General features: G+C 46.1%; 1 protein-coding gene and 2 pseudogenes across 4 annotated transcripts; all 3 read right to left on the bottom strand.

Annotated features, from left to right (window-relative positions):
* Positions 1–251: 251 nt before the first annotated feature.
* Positions 252–2,482, bottom strand: LOC143338771 (peroxiredoxin-like 2A; annotated as a pseudogene). The gene is made up of 6 exons (XR_013079270.1): positions 2,378–2,482; positions 1,736–1,909; positions 1,318–1,409; positions 848–988; positions 588–755; positions 252–508 (listed from the first exon to the last, which is right to left on the bottom strand). The product of XR_013079270.1 is annotated as a peroxiredoxin-like 2A (transcript).
* A 131-nt stretch (positions 2,483–2,613) lies between these two features.
* LOC143338772 (peroxiredoxin-like 2A) lies at positions 2,614–4,925 on the bottom strand (annotated as a pseudogene). The gene is made up of 5 exons (XR_013079271.1): positions 4,560–4,925; positions 4,347–4,438; positions 3,607–3,747; positions 3,249–3,413; positions 2,614–3,092 (listed from the first exon to the last, which is right to left on the bottom strand). The product of XR_013079271.1 is annotated as a peroxiredoxin-like 2A (transcript).
* A 183-nt stretch (positions 4,926–5,108) lies between these two features.
* dydc2 (DPY30 domain containing 2) lies at positions 5,109–8,451 on the bottom strand. 2 transcript variants are annotated; one of them, XM_076759810.1, is made up of 8 exons: positions 8,071–8,451; positions 7,219–7,341; positions 6,893–7,063; positions 6,523–6,789; positions 6,241–6,393; positions 5,810–5,959; positions 5,435–5,614; positions 5,109–5,328 (listed from the first exon to the last, which is right to left on the bottom strand). In XM_076759810.1, exons 1-8 carry the CDS (start codon positions 8,215–8,217, stop codon positions 5,299–5,301), a joined length of 1,221 nt encoding a protein of 406 aa, XP_076615925.1. In that variant the 5' UTR covers positions 8,218–8,451; the 3' UTR covers positions 5,109–5,298. The 2 variants fall into 2 exon arrangements, with proteins under 2 accessions (XP_076615925.1, XP_076615924.1); XM_076759809.1 differs by having other exon boundaries at positions 6,893–7,090; positions 8,071–8,424.
* Positions 8,452–12,534: the final 4,083 nt, after the last annotated feature.

The raw sequence follows: 12,534 nt of genomic DNA, 5'->3' as shown, positions 1-12,534 counted from the left end.
CGTTAATAAAACTAAGCGGGCTCGCGGGTCTACCTGAGTCCATGTTGTGCAAAACGATCCAGCGCACCTGGCTGGGACGTTTCTCTGCGGAAGAAGCCCCGCCCCTGATCCATGACGATTGGCTGGATTGTACTTAATTAGGAGTATTTGATTGGACAATAAAGATGCCAATCAACTGACAGTAAATTCAGGACAACAGTGCGACATTTCAGTGCAACACACTCATGAAAAGACAGGTGACTCCAATAAATCCGTCTTAATTAAAGCTTTTAGCGTCTTTATTGTGGTTTGAGTTGGATTTTCAGCATCAGGTCTGCATCCTCAGGGGTTTAGACACAGACCATCATGAACAAACCAGCATTACCAGCACAGCAGCAGTGAAACATCAGCTCACATCCCAATACTCTTCACTTTATTGGCTTTTATTAATTTTCCTTGCTGCCTCCAGGATGGAACAAAGGTCAGCTTTGTCTCCAAACTCCTTCTCCCTGTGCTCCAGCAGCACACCCTGACGAAGAGGGGAAGCAAATGTGGATCAGTGAAGTCATAAATGAGTATGAATTGCAAATAATGGCCTTCTGTATTACCTGTGTTTCTATTCCAATGACATACAAGCCTCCAAGAATGAAACCCTCTCCATCTTTGTTGCCCTGGTAGCCTTTCCTCTGGGCATGGACCAGGTTTTGAAGAACACCCAGACGAACAAGACCAAGACCCAGACCCATCCTTCTGTCTTTAGGGCCGTAGAAAACTCGCTGCAATGGAAGGAAAAGGGGAAGAGAGCAGAAACTGAGAGGAAACACATGTTTTCGTTTATAAATCCACGTCACACTCTGTGTACAAATACCTTGTGATCCACAAAGATCTCCCCATTGAAGTATGGCCTGAAGTTCTGGACCTCGGCGCCGACGTCCTCCTTCACCACGGCGTACAGCGGGACCCCGAGCTCGTCCAGCTGGGGCTTCAGAGAGGACAGCTCTGCAGCCTCCTGAGGAGAGATGAAAGACACCAACGCGGCGGGACTGTCAGTCGCTGCTGGTCACGCCTCATATTTCTGGTACAGACACCAAACTAGAGCAATGGCTGGCCACCATCATCAGTGACGCATCATCACTGCCGGCTGTCTGGTGTTGACAGAAAAACAATGGCCGACATTTAAGAGACAGATGTATCCTGTTTTTACTTTTCTACAGCTGCTAAAATATCCTCTATGATGCCTTTTTACTTCAAAGCACCTCAACCGACACATGAAAGTGCACTGCGTCACTGTTACCTGAACAATACTCAATATATACACATGTACAGGTACACATGTACCTCTCTGCACAAGGCTCATCCAGGACGCCTCACAGCCAGAACCACTGCTCCACGTCTCTCCCACAGAGTCCGGCCTTTCACTGTCTTCCCATCTGCAGAATCACACAAAACGCACAAAGTTTGACTCCTTTCCTTTGATGGAAATGTGAATTTTGCATGGAAAAAACAGAATAAAGGCAGAGTAAACAATCTCATCACAAGCAGCTGTTCAGTAGCTTTCCATCATGCCCCCTGGTCTCCATCAGCAGGGTGAGTTTTCCCAGTTTTTGTGTTTTTACTGAGAACTTCAAGGACGAAGCTTCACGTGTGTGAAAAGTCCTTTAAAGCGCTCAGAAAAACATAAAGTCACGGCATAAAAGCTTCCAGAACAGCTCTTGAGTGGACCATGTGGTGAAACACATATTTCCATTTCGTTCACCTCCTGTTGTTGTCTGCAGATCAGCGGCACCCAGTTCCTCCAGAGAGGCCGGGGGTGACTTAGTTAGAAATAAGTCAGTGTTGGCGAGGACCACTGCAACCAGCAGTGAGGCCACAACTGCCAGAGCCACATACCACATATTAAACAGCTCCCCCCTCAGGACGAAGGACGTCGCTGGAGAGAGCAGAGAAAATAACTTCAGTTCGGTGGCTGTTCTGTTGTTTTTAATCAGTATTCACAATGTCATACATCATATCTTTAAGTATTAAAATGAGGTGTATTAAAGGGGTTAGAACATTAAGTACATTCTCTATTTGAAGGACTACACCCTTCATGCATGGATCAACTTTATCAGCTGCATGCAGCCGTCCTCTGCGGCAACAGCACTTAGATACAAACATGCTGTATAATGAACTCAAACATTACAGGAAACAGCAGATAAATAACCTTTACTTTTCAAACTTGCTTGATAAAGAAGCTTGTCGGCAGTCACGTTCAGTAGATTTGGTTTTAAAAAAGGAAATTGAAGCAGACTTGTGGGTGAAGCAGCTGAAGCTTCAGCATAAAGTATCAACGCCATCCTGCATAAAACGCCCTGAATGAGCTTCTATTAAATACTACTTAAAGCAAAGCCACACCGACCTGTTTCATGGAAAAGCATCCAGACTGTCTGGTCCAGTCGCTGCGGTGCAAAGACAGCAGACAGAGGCTGGTTTAGTGTGGATGGGACGGAGCTTTCAGAGGTGGAAGCAGACGGGGATGTTGGCTCTGAAAAACAGCCCCACCCTCCACCCAGTGGAACTCATAACTTTCATCTCAGGACGTCCAGCATCCGAACAACTTCTTCCGAGCGAGGGAGTAAATAAAAAAAGACAAACTTCAGAGCATAACTGTGTTTTATTGGTGAAAGGTCACAGGCTCTTGGCTCCAAAGATAACAGCAGTATCACAGGGGAACACAGGAAGGTGAGCGTTACACATCAGGTCTGCTTCCTCTCTCGAGTTTAAAGACAGACCATCACTAACACACTCAGAGCCTCCCACTGCACAGTCACACTGCCAAATGCTTCAGGTTTTCCCAGAGACCAGTACACCAACAAACTCACTCATATAATGTGCTTTTACAAATCATTTTTATATCTGCACGTCATTAAACGGTTCTAAACTTCCTCCGTGCTCTGAAAGGATCATGGAGGTGATTAACTGCTCCACATTTTACAGATGTGAGATTCTGATCAGGGGCACTATTTGCCCTCTAACGGCAGAAGTTCTTGTGATATTCTTCTGGCAGCTCGGATGACGTCTCCAATGTTGACTTTATCTCCAAATTCAATCTCTCTGTGCTCCAGAAGAACTCCCTGTGGGACAATAACAACAAAGAGGGGTTTTAAAAGTACATCAAAACAGATCCAAGTGTGGTTTTTTTTTTTCCTCCTCTTCGATGTGAATTTTATTATTGCAACTGGTTGTGCCTGTTGGAATAACTGCGGCCATCTCAGCCGTAGATGTTTTACCTGCTCTCCTTGTCCAATGACGAAGACCCCGCCAAGGACAAACCCCTCTCCCAAAACGTTTCCCATGAAGCCGTTCTTAAAGGCCCTCAGGCCGTTCATCCACACCCCGACACGCAAGAACGCCAGGAGACCCATCTTCCGCTCACGGGGCCCATAAAACCGCCTCTGCAAAGCAAGCGGACAAACCAGAGGCCTCGAATCACTCATGTAGACCTAAACTGATTTCACACAGATCCTCAATGACTTCAGTGTGTTCATAAGAAGCTGAAAAACTGGCTGCATCTGGTTTGAAGATGGGAAAGACCAGTATCAGGGGGAAACTGACCACACAATACACTCATTCATTAAAGAAAACAACCTTCTCATCCAAGAAAATCTCCCCCTTGAAGTACGTTCTGAAGTTCTGGACCTCGGTGCCGACGTCCTCCTTCACCACGGCGTACAGCGGGACCCCGAGCTCGTCCAGCTGGGGCTTCAGAGAGGACAGCTCTGCAGCCTCCTGCAGCCAAAGACGACAGTCACATGAACAAAAACCTATAAATCTGCCATTGTAAAATACAAAAGGAACTGCACACGTTAACCAGTAAATCAATCCCAGGCCTAATCCAGTCAAACACTTCCAAACGTTTATGCTCTTAGTTGTAGTTTTTACATAACTGTGAAGGCTTTGTTTCGCGTGCAACAGTTATTTCTGAGGACTTAATTTCACATGCATTGCCTATTTTATTGGCCTTATGTGTAGGTGCTGCACTGTTATGCACAGACGGGCTCCTGAGCTATATTTCTGTTCTGTGGTGGCCGTATGTCTTTCATGGGACTCGACAGCCCCACAGAACTTAATACTGAACTGTAGTGGAGATCCGAGGCTTCCAAATATGCCAGGATGGATTGTGCGTGAATGTTTATACAGTGAGGATGGAGCTTGGGGTCATTGTTACAGTAGCTTCAGCACAGAATATCTATGAGACAATGTGGAAAAAGGGATGTTAAAGGGTTAAAAATCCCCTCTAATGAGGCCAGTGACTCATTTCACAGACACTCTGATTCTTAATAAGAGCGCTGATGGCTCTCTCAGACACTGGGCTGTGCTGTCATTACCTCTCTGCACAAAAATCATCCAGGTCGGCGCACTGCCATGATGACAGCTCCAGACTTCTCCCACAGAGATTTAGCTTTAAAGATCCTTGTTTCTGAGCGACGAAAGGAGGGTGAAAAAGAGGGTGAAAGAGTTGAGCAACAGCCTGAACGCAGAGCGGATTCCAGCTAAACAATAAACTCTTTCAGCGCACTCACATCCAAACTGTGACTTACCTCCCTTCAGAGTTTTCAGTTCTGTCTCCTCCAGGTGGTTGAGAGTGGCCTTCAGGGGTGGTGTCAGCAGCATATCAGTGAAAAAATTCATAACACCTGTCAAGAGGCCGCCGATGCTGGCCGCCGCGTTGGCTATGAGCTCCAGTGCCATTTCTCCTTTCTCTCTTCGCTTTAACGCATCTTAGTTTCCACCATGAGAGCAACAGCTCCTGTGACTGCACCGCGGCTACCAGCGCATTTAAAGTCCAGCCGAAGTCCCCCTGCCCTCCTCTGCACCCAGATACTGATCATACGCCTTGATCACACGCAGCTGCGTTTGATCAGCGGCGCCGTCATCCAGTCTGCAGCGAGGACACGCCTGCACACACCGAAGCGCCGAGTCCACCGCGCGGTCATGACGCGCCAGCGCGGGCCTTCCTCCTCCTCCTCCTCCTCCTCCTCCTCCAGTGCAAAGGTCACTGAGGAGCGCGACGTCATCGGCCAAAATATCAGAAACGTTGCAGGCTTACACAATGAAAACTGAAGCAAAGAGGATTTATGAGACTGAATGCATGTTGCAGGAAGTTTACTCACTGAACAGTTCAGGCACAGGATGCTGAGATAAACAGAACAAATAAACTGTTACTGGCGCTAATTGTTTATTTTCAGTTAACACTTTCATATTCTAGATTTGCACATAAGCTATCCACCAAACGTGTGTTATAAAATCCTTTAAACTTCATGTTGGATCAGTGGAGGGTCACATCTGGTCTGCCTCTTTTTCTTCTTCCTGAAAAACAACAGAGCTCAGTCACATCTGATTCACCACTGAAATGCAAATGATCTGAACTGGGATCAGTTCAGTCCGGGCTCTGCTGCCTGTGTGTCTCTCTTACTGCCGCTCGGCCTTCGGGGTCTGCCTTCTCCTGGGGGTCTTGTGTGTCAGGGGCAGAGTTTTCAGGTCCCCCTTGTGAAGCCTCTGGTCTCTCACTCGGCACTGTCTCCTCTACCGTCACATCGCTGCCAGCCGGAGCCGAGCGGTCAGGGGTCTCAGCGGCGTGCTGCCCGTCTGCCCCCTGAGACGAGGTTGTCAGGACAGTTTTGGTTAAGCATTAAACAAATCTTTGCTTTTGTTATCTCTAGATTTTCAAGTCTTCCCTCTGGCTGAACGTCTTCTGCTGCTGTTTTAGACTCAACACTGCTGCCTCCTCTGGCCTCGTTCTGACTTATCTGCTGTGTCAGTAAAGAATGAGACATAAACATTCAGCCACCTTTTCCTGATCGGGCAGAGGTGGAGAAGCTGATTTCTGCGGCTGAGTTTCAGTCGTCTGCTCTTCAGGTGAAAGCGTCTCCTCTGGTTTGAGACCTTCACTCTGTGGGGCCGAGGCTGACTCCAACTGACCGGCCTCATCTTCATCGACCTGCTTGTGAAACGGTGTGAAAGTTAGTAGATGAGATCTGCCTTCCTTCAGCTCCTGCCTGTCTGCGCTTAACCTGAACGAACTCCTGTCGTCACTCAGCCTCAAACGTTTCACCTGTCTTCAGCTCCCTTTTTAAATCCTCCTTCCTGCTCTCTTCATCTATCCATTGTCCTCTCTCTCTTTTCCCTGCACCTCTTGCATCCTCAGTCTGTACACACGGCTGCCTAAATCCTCATGCAACCTAAATCAGCTTGGTGTCAGCTGTACTTCAGCAGCATCACCTCCTCTGTGCGTTGACCGTCCGGAGAACGAGGGCTTTGTTTGTCTTGCTCCTCGTTGGTTTTGTCTGTTTTTGAGTCGTCGGCGTCTCGGTCGGGGGTCGAATGCAACGCTTCAGTCTGCTCAGAGTCGGCAGCGTCAGCTTGATCAACCACCTGCAGAGCAGTTGTGAGAGAATAAGAAGAATTTTGAACCATTTCAGCATCACAGTGAAACATAAGCAGATGTGCTGCCAGCTGCTCTCACGGTGTTTGACTTGTTCTTTTTGTGCTGAAGTGTCTCACCGCCTTGTCCTCGTCTTGGTCAACGTCCTTCTCGTCTATTTGATTGCTGCTTGCCGTCTTTTCTTCCACGTGGTCGTCGCTTGGCTCCACCTCTGTTTTCTCCCCTGCTTCATCGCCTCTCGGCTCCACTTCGGTTTTTTCCACAGGCGTGTCTGTAGACTCCTCTTTGACCTCGGCGCTGAGGGCCTCAGAGAGGGAAGAGCTGCTGGCCTCCAAAGGCTTCCCCTCTGTGGACTCTGGACTGGTTTCAGTATCTGTAACCTTCACCTGGCAGACACACCATCTCCTTAAACCATTTGAAATCATTTGATGGATGTTTCCACGCCATACGAGGAGGCAGCACCCAGATTTGAGATCTACTTCTCATCACCTCTGGTTCGGCGTCATTTCCCGGAGCTTCGGCCTGGCGCTCGTCTGTGCTCGGCTGGTTTTCAGGATCGGTGATGTTTGGTTCCTCGTCTGTCACAGCCCGGCTGTCCTCAGCAGCTCCTGCTGTGGCTGCCGTGGGCTCATCAGACCCCGCAGGCTCCTCCTCGGAGATCTGATGATGTGGTGATGCTGATATGCTCTTGAAGTATTTTACTCAAAATGTCATGTTAGGTATAAAAAAACACTTTAACACATTACTTTAACTCTTTGTAACCAGACTTGGAAGTTAAAACACACAAGCTTCAGGGATTCTGTCACACAACGTACGTTTTTACACTCTTCCAGGGCCTCACTGATCTTTCGCTCCTCCTCCTTCAGCTTCTCCCGGTGCAACGCCTCCTCTCTGGCTCTGGCCTGCTCCTGCTCCAGCACTGCCAAGCTGGCCTTTTTCTGCAGATAAAAACAAGTTCAACACAACAACAAGGCTTGTGACTGTGACTCCAAAAAAACCCGACCATACTAGGACACATTTTAAGGCTTGTGAAGGGTTTGACCCTCTGACCTTTCAGCTCTGTTAGCAGGTGACTGTGTTTCTGCTGTCACAGACAGCCTCGATTAGCTTTTTAGCTTTAAAGCACTCAGCCTGAGGAGCTTAGACTGTCTAAGTCTCTGTCATCCTTTACTGCAGTTCTCAAAGATCAGGGCTTTGAGTCAGTGGTAGTGGCAGCGCAGGTGTAGGAGGACGTAGCTTAATCTAGCACCAGTGTTTTCCAGGGGTTAGTCATCTCATTGCGGGTGGGGTCATGCTTTCCAATATCAATATCTCTACTACAGCACTGCATTCACAAGATATGCTGTAGCTAATGGGACAAAAAGGATCTGAATCCATTACTAGTAAATGTATCAATACTGCACTATAAGCAAGTGCAATGCATTCAAACTTGGCTTAAATATGTAAGCAGTATTAACAAAATATGCTTAAAATGCATTTATTGGCTTTTATGCTACTTGGAGGCAGTTGAAACAAGGAAAATCTGGATATTTGGCAGCTAAACGCTCCACTATCTTTACATCTTTTGAAGTATGCCATCGCAGTCTACGGGGTGACGCTGCACTGTAACACACGTTATTTTGTGTAATGCCGCCACCTACTGGCGTGAGCGCAGCACAGCAGCTCACCTCCGCCTCGGACTCCATGTTCGAGTTGTACTTGTGGAGCCAGTGAGCGAGGTACAGGACGGGGTTTCCAGGCCGCCGCTCGGCCACTTCAGCGAGTCCTTCCGCCAGACATTTCCCCAGATGTCTTTTCAAATACTCAGAGTCCATGTTTTCCTTTTCTGCCTTTATTACTGAAAGGCCACTTAATCAACTTTAAAGTGACGTAGGCTTCGTACGTCAGTTGGCGTTAAAAGAAACAAACGTTTCACTACACGGTGACTGTTTATTTGTACTGTGTACAGTAAGCTGAATATAACAACTAATTTAACAACAAAACTAAGTTAAAGACGCTCCCGAAACAAACCCTTTTCTCCCGGCGTCCGGATGCAGCGGTGGTGTCTCCTGGGCAACGGTGTCACGTCATTAATGCTCCCCTCTGTAAATGGTTCCGACCACCGTTGATGCTACTCTTACCATCAGTATTACTACTACTATTACTATCACTACTACTAGTGGTAGTAGTAATAATAATCACAATCATAATAAACAACGGTAGTGATGAGTGTCTGGTATTCTCATATTGCTCACTTTAGAAGAGGTACTTAAAAACACAATACTCCTCGTACTACATACATATAAAATATTACGTACATGAAATACTATATGTACGTAAATAAAAACAAAACAAATATAAATAACTAAAATGGTATTGAGACAAATAAACTTAGGAGACACGGGAGTTGAAATAAAAATGAAATACACAACTTGCACATGGAAGAAACTGAGTTTTTCAGTTATTAGACATTATTTTAAGGGCTGAATCTGAGGAGCAAACAGTAAATAATCCTACAGTCCTTAACCTGATCACAGCTCCTAAGGGGAGAAAAGACTGAATATCTTTTTGTTTTAGGTTGTATAAGGACGATTAGCGAAGACTGAGGTAATTTTACTGAAAATGAAATATTGTATCTAATAATCATAGCTGTCTTCAGTGATGTGACCAAGATTTCTTCAATATTCAATGTAATTCTACATGCAGCCTGTCCTCAAACTGGGCCAGTTTGCTTACATGGGAGAGGAGAAGGTGGGAAAATTTGCAGCGGGCTCCATTTCCAAGAAACAGATGACACCCAGTTAACATTTGTAATCACAGATATCATTTTCCTTGTATAATCATACTACGCACCTTTCAGCCAAATATAGCCTTCACGTCGACAGGAGGCCTCATCCAATCAGATGCAGTCCTGGACCTTCCACTGCATATACAGAGATTATTTGACCAAATGTAATAAAAAAGCTGCAGTTGGATCTTTGACAGACACACTCTAATGTCACTAAGTGGATTATTTCTCTGATTTCTAGTCACAACACGAGATATTAGTCCTGAAGCAGTTTTTGGCTGACTTATCTGCCCTGTGAACACGACTGCAGTCAGTCTCCACTTTAACTAATCATAGGAAGGTGTCTGAAGTACTGATATTTTAATACTGGATCCACAAAATTTTCAATATAGATATATATGTTATTCTAAATAGGAGATATCAAGATATGCGAAACAAAAACAACCAAACAAACGAGGATATGTTTGAATAAAAGGACTAAATAGAAAATGGAAAATCATTGTGCTGCCCTCTGATGGTTGAATCAGCAACTGCTTTTGGAGGGATATAAAACAATGGTTTAATGCTTTGTGTGAAGACCTTGGCTGTGGTCTAAGTTCTAGATGGACATTTTATAAACGGGCTTGTTTATCAGAAACCATCAAACACTGAAGAAACCTCTCATGAAGTCCGACACCCTTCCACACATGTCCACCTCATGTCGCTCCACTTCTTTCTGAACAACAAGAAAAGCCAAATTCATCACCTCACAACAATGGAAACTACTTCAATCCTCAGTTGCCAAACATTTTAAAAGCAGCTTCATCAGTGAGTGTCACATTTCTCTCTCTCTTTTTTTTTTTTTTTTTGGCAGTATTTTGTTCTTCTGTATCACTGGCAAACTTTTGGCATCTTATTCAATATTGTACAAACACAACAAACAAGACACCTGCACCGATGAATATTTGAATTATGCATGAATTAGTAAAGTTTCACACCTTATACACGAGTTATCAGCGATTCATGAATTAATAAACACGACTGAGCAAAGAAGTACCTCATGGAACATCATGAGCTCCGGGTCCACGCCGGGCTTCACGCTAACAGTCATTACAACAATAACAGAATTATTGCACGTATTAATCTGTGTGGTCTAATGATTTCTGAAGCAGATCTTGCAGGAATGTGCGCTCGGAGACCCGCAGCCTGCAGCGGGACCACCCCGCGGGCTGCGGCGCGGTTGGAAACGCGCTCGGCGGACGGAGACGCGCGCAGGAGCAACCAGCTGTGTGGGAACGGTGAGCGCTTCCGCTGCTGAAGTGTCAAAGGTCTGATCTGATCCTACCTGGAGCGACTCCTCCGGTTTCACTGCAGGACACCAGTGCGTCAGCAACAGCTGTCCTGCAGCCCCGCGCTGGCTGCCAGAGGGGGAGAATTACGTCCGCAGCGGAGGGCTTGACGGAGGACTTGATTTTTTTTTTTTCCCCCCCCAGTTTCTTTGAATTGTGTGGAATTATTTGCTTTACCGTGCAAGGTAACCGGCCTCCCGCTTTCTGCTGTCTTCCACGAGGCTCAAGATGAGCCGCATGAAAGTCAGAATATCAAAGTTTCCTGTCAGGCTGCAGGTTGAAGTGGTTTTACTCGCAGGTTCCGAATGGCTTTGATGATTATTGATGGTTTGGGGCTGTTTGGCCGTGAGTTTGCTTTTTATTTCCTCTTATTTTCCTTCCTCTGGATGGAGTGGACTTGTGTATAGTGGTTGAATTCCCCTTCCTCTCTCTTTTGGTGGAATTTAAACTTGCAGCTTTCTAACGTTGAACCACTCGGCTGTTTGGAGAGCAGACTTCATGTGAAGTAAAAGTAAGAAAATATGATTATGGCTACTTTATCTTTTTTTATTCTCTTGCACTGCTGGAGAAATGTAATGCAAAGACGCGTTTTAATAAGAGCGCCTTTGTCTAATAATAAACACCAACCTGTAACTGAGCTCAGGTCAAATTTGGAATTGGGAGATTTATGGCTTCTCAGCAGTGTTTTTAAATGTGTGTGCACGAGCAAGTGTGTGTGTGTTGTTGAGGTGTTGAGTGTTTTACTGCGCTGATATGCGTCAGTATCTACAGTATGAGAGGGAAGTCTGCGCATGAGCATCACCACAGCGCCATGTCCTCACCTGCCAGGTGAATTATCTCCCTCGAGGCACATGGCTGTAATGTCCAGCGTGGACGCTTCGCTGCCTTCTCCCTCCTCCCACCGGGGCCAAAGTGTTATTTTTAGTTCATGTCTTCATGGCAGATGAGCAAGATACTGTGATGCTGTGGATGCTCATACGCAAACATTTCTCTGCCGTTAATCCACGTTGCTCAAATCAGAGGTGTGGAACTACAGAGACAGCCTGGCTCCAAGCAGGCACAGCAGAGATCTGGACGTAGTGGAGCACGTAGACCTAGTGCTGGTCAGGTTAGATCCTTTCAAGGGTGGTCTGCAGCTCTTATGTAACAGGATGGGCTCCTATAGTGGAGACCCAGCAGGAGAGCCAGTGTAGTCTCAACGTGGATGAGGCTCATCAGGTGGTGTTTTTAAGTTCTTATACAGAGTTTTGTTTGCACTTTGCATCATTTGTCGTAAACATTTTGAATGGAGAATCTCGTCTGTGCTGCTTTCTCCCCAGACAATCTTTTGGTGTCGTTGCATATGCGGCCGATGGCATCAAATACGCGTTTCTGTGGCTTTCGATGTGCGTAATGTGAAAAGATGTATCTGTGGTCCTTCTCTGCCTGAGAGTGTTTGTGTGTCTCGCGTCACATGTTCTTGGACGCAGAAGGTGTTGGTTTTGAGTTTCTTTCACCAAGTGAGCCCATGTGACTGCTTGGCTTGGCCTCTGTATTTTCCAGAGTATTCAAAAGGTGAAATAAGGTTAAAGATAAGCCCAACTTTTTCCCTCAAAATGCACCATCTCATTGGTTCAGTGGAGCTGCGCTCGATGTGCAGTTCTGTTGTTTTCCCCCATCGGCATATTCTTTAGTAACTAGGTGGTTCGAACATGAGACGCTCCTCCGTGGACGTCTGTGTTTTTAAGGACTTGATTGGTGTTACGAATATGATAATAGCTCCCCCTGGTCCGTCACCAGCTGGATGGAATATTCTCCATATCGCTTCCACATGTAATCGACTCAGATTTCTGTGCAGCGAGCGCAAAGGCCAAATGGGTCAGTTTGAGATGGCAGAAACCTGTTTTGAAAGCTGCGTTAGACTACAGCAAAGATGATATTATTACCTAATTTACTTTGTTAGCCATCTGCTTGTTTAGATCCAAGACTATGTGGCTGTTTATTAGCCCCTTAAAGGCTCATATTGTGTCTTAACCTCACAGTATTGTGCTGTCATC

Source organism: Chaetodon auriga, chromosome 20 (assembly GCF_051107435.1).
Source record: "Chaetodon auriga isolate fChaAug3 chromosome 20, fChaAug3.hap1, whole genome shotgun sequence".
Classification (NCBI taxonomy): Eukaryota; Metazoa; Chordata; class Actinopteri; order Chaetodontiformes; family Chaetodontidae; genus Chaetodon; species Chaetodon auriga.
Note: the sequence above shows the minus strand (reverse complement) of the source record. Positions and strands in the feature narration are given on the sequence as shown.